At 40.3% G+C, this 3,705-nt stretch overlaps 1 protein-coding gene across 1 annotated transcript; it reads right to left on the minus strand.

The window, feature by feature from the left end:
* Positions 1-1,352: 1,352 nt before the first annotated feature.
* On the minus strand, positions 1,353-3,499 carry LOC132394791 (probable G-protein coupled receptor 139). The gene is made up of 2 exons (XM_059971198.1): positions 3,430-3,499; positions 1,353-2,296 (listed from the first exon to the last, which is right to left on the minus strand). The coding sequence occupies exons 1-2, from the start codon at positions 3,497-3,499 to the stop codon at positions 1,353-1,355; spliced, it is 1,014 nt and encodes a 337-aa protein (XP_059827181.1).
* Positions 3,500-3,705: the final 206 nt, after the last annotated feature.

Here is a 3,705-nt window from a genome sequence, read left to right on the forward strand (position 1 = left end):
ACCAGCAAGGATGAAATGGCAGAGAGGATTCGATGGGCCGAATTACATATTTCTGCTCCTACATTTTGTAGTCTTATGGCTTAATATTGTAAAATAACATAAAAGGAGAAAAACTGAAAAACGAATTCTGAAAGACAAACAGAGCTCCAGTAACATGCATAAGTTGAGCAAGAGAAAGTAAACGAAGGGTTGAATTAAAGTAGTATTGCAGTATGGAAAAAACAATTCGTACCATCAACGAAGCTGCAGTTTTGCGAACACAATTAATCAAACTGACTCTACTGTAATGTAATAACAAATGAAACCAGTATTAAAACAGAAAAGAACTGCATTCGAAAAGTTACTTTGTAAAGATGTGCTCATGAAACGCATTAATCCCATTGTCAGAAAACAATGCATGGGTGATCCCAGCAAGGAATGTTAGCGGGAAGGATATTGGAGTAAATATTTGCGGGGTTTCTGAAAAGTGGTATGGTGATTATAATCGGTGAAATTAATTACACAAACATGCCATATGACGGCAGTAACATCCGATAAAATGACGGTGAGGGTCTGTAATATGTTCAGGAAAACTTTTTTGATCATCTTTTCTCTGTTCAACGTCTGAGGCAAGATTATGACGTTGTTTTCTGGGAAACAGGCCAAGAAGACGGAATGTGGATGGGAGCACCTAGAAACAGGGGTGAATGACTTTATTTAAAAAATGGCTGATGTTATTGCATGGTGGGATAAAGAAATAAGAAATTTAGACATGGAATATTCACATTGCAGATTAGGGTAATTCAGTCGAATGATCCGACGATTAGCCGATTGCAGATGTCAGATTCATCACGATCAGATCAGTTGCGGCCAGGCAAAACTATACTTGAACACTCCGAGACAGTTAAAATTACGTTACCACGGAAATAGATGATTGCAGACAGAATGCTTAGTCAGAAAAGAACAGGATCATGATCTTTAATATAAAAGAAAACGATTCAGGGCACTGGTTGAGTGAACATAATTATCGGTACGGAACACAGGACAATCAAGCAATTATCTTAAATCAATATCGGTAACATGTAACACGTTATTACATACAGAGTCAAACGTTATTTTGTTTTCCTTTGGTGGTTGAAGTAAGAACATAGACGAGTTTGAGAAAATAAAGATGCCCGGCACATTTCTCTTAATTTGTTGGAACATATAACACACCCATAACGATATAATTCTTTAAGTTTTTGTTTTTAAAATTCATATATTAAGAAGTAGCATTGTCCAAAACGTGTAAAATCTGTTTCTACGAAGAATCCTGTTCAATGCATCGATTTGCAAGGGCGAAAAGCATAACCTGGCTCCAAATTGTGAAGCAGTTATGTGAACGACAACGTCATATTCGTCCTCCGGCTATAGGTCCGCAGCTGCGTCAGTGGCATCGGATCAACAACAGACAGAGTTAAACAATGAAGCGTGTTCTTCACCTCCTGCCTGAACTTCCTCTGGGTCATTCCATAGATCCACGTGTTGACGCAGGAGCTGAAGAGCATCAGTAAGACCCCTACCTCATTGGCGATAAAAGAGGGGCTTGTGAGATTTCCGTCCAAGTAATTAACTGTGATTCGAGTGCAGATGAAGGTGATAGTTTCCGTAGTCCACATCAGTATGTAAGTACCGGACACAGTGAAGAGTAAGACGATGGACTTGCGCCGACTCTCCATCTCACTGTCATTTCCATCATGCCCCTTCAGGCGTCGTCGGACCCTAGTAGACGCTATAATGTTCCTGATCGTCAGCCCGTTCAGGACTACGATCAGAACAAATGGAATTAAGGAGACAGAGGTGCTACAAATCCAGGAGAAAACCACCCACCAAATGAAAGTAAAATAATCGAAGATAGGCTGACATCCATAGTTCACTTTTTCCACGACATAGTGTGGTTCGTACATGAAGTGAAAAGGAATATATTTTAAGCAGCTCAGCACGCACAAGGACACAGCAATCACGGCGGCCGTCCTCTCCGTACAATACCTGAGTCTCAGTTTCGGGCAAGAAATGCTGACAAAGCGGTCAAAGGTAAAAGACACTGTTAACCAGACGGAATAATCCAACGTAACGATTCGCAGGTAAATATTAGATGGACACACTGTGCTGCGGGTCAGGAAGGAATGAGGGTGATAGTAAATGTAGATCTTTTGCAGTAACACGTGGAATATGAGAACGAACAGGTCGGAGATCGTCATCGCCATCATGTAACGCGTCATTCCTCTGGACAGACCGCACTTTCCCCGGTAGAAAATCGCAGCCGTCAGCAGATTAACTGGTGAAAACAGAAAGACACAGCGAAATTAATATTTAAACAGAAGTACTAATGTAACATTAAGGCTGCATAGTCCGTTGGCAGTGATGGAGAGAAAGCACAAAGGCATATAGACAGATAATGTTTAAATGGAATTCCAGGAGCTCAGCCCGTCTATCACACTGGCCGATGAGTCGTATTAACAGAGTCGTGCTCAGTTCGACGGATTATATAAGGATTTTATAATTGAAATATACTTCGTCAACTTTTAATTCAAATTGATCTTTCTGTAACTTCAAGGATATTTATTTTCCCTACAAAAACGTGAACGGTAAATTCTGGAAACTCTCATAACGTGAGGCAACATCCGTGCAATGCTTTCATGTTTCAGGATTAATCTTGTTCAACAAAGCTGATGATGAATTTCAAAGATTTCATAACGACCGTAGTTCTGAAACAATTATTCTCACATATATACCACATGCCCGAGGTTTCGAATATGTTCTATTTCTCACAATTAGAGGTTTAGCGACGAATTTGTCATATTAGTTCAATTTAAAAGCAATCACGCAATGTTTTAAGTGTCCACTGATCATATCAGATCAAAGTAAGGTTTCCTGAAACTCCTTCAGTTGGCCCTACCATTCTTTCATTCTTCAGTCTCACTTGGTTGAATGCTGCTCCCTGCACATCCCCTGCCCACCCCTGCAACACCAAATATGCCGGATACATCGTAGTTTGCTCTCTGCTATTGAAAACAACCATCTTCATCTTTAACTCTTGCTATCTCCATCAAGACACCCTGCGCTGCTGATGTGAGATCCCCATTCTTCCAATATAGCAACGTCAGCCTCGAACCAATTTAATTACTTCAATATTCGTTGCTCATTTCACCATTACCAATACTCATTCCTCTTTTTCAATGCTGTTACAAACCACCTGTAGTTATCCAAGCTTCGGGCATCTATGTAAATTGCATTCTAGTCTGTTTCCTGCCCGTCAATTTGTGTATGGTCACGTTCCTGTAATGAATTTTGAATATCTTTGCAATATTAATTGCAATTCACATTGCTGTTAAACGAGAAAGAAAGAAACCATCACCGCAATGACTTGCTGGAACCTATCAAAAAGACATCAGTCCAATTAAGACTTACCGGGGATACCAAACGCCGCCAGAATCGGATAAGTGACTTCATTGACATACAGAATTGGAGCACGTCCCATGCTTAAAAAGCCGCAGTGTTGACAATAAACTGGCGGTTGGAGTGGAGTTCTGAGTGCAGTAAGCAGCCCAACCCGGATCTTATTAATACCAGTGCCTATCCTCCAGTGGGTTCACGAAGTGTTGCAATCATATTAGTCACCATGTTTTTATAAACAATTTTTAGTTCTGCAAAGTGAAGTGGTTACAACTATTTCTCCATGGAATA

This window comes from Hypanus sabinus, chromosome 5 (genome assembly GCF_030144855.1).
Source record: "Hypanus sabinus isolate sHypSab1 chromosome 5, sHypSab1.hap1, whole genome shotgun sequence".
In the NCBI taxonomy this organism is placed as follows: Eukaryota; Metazoa; Chordata; class Chondrichthyes; order Myliobatiformes; family Dasyatidae; genus Hypanus; species Hypanus sabinus.

Excerpts from the sequence above, each read along its gene's own strand:
- LOC132394791 (XM_059971198.1), bottom strand. The coding sequence starts at position 3,499 with ATGGGACGTGCTCCAATTCTGTATGTCAATGAAGTCACTTATCCGATT. Across the intron at positions 2,297-3,429 it reads GGCGGCGTTTGGTATCCCCG|TTAATCTGCTGACGGCTGCG; the intron begins GTAAGTCTTAAT and ends TGTTTTCACCAG.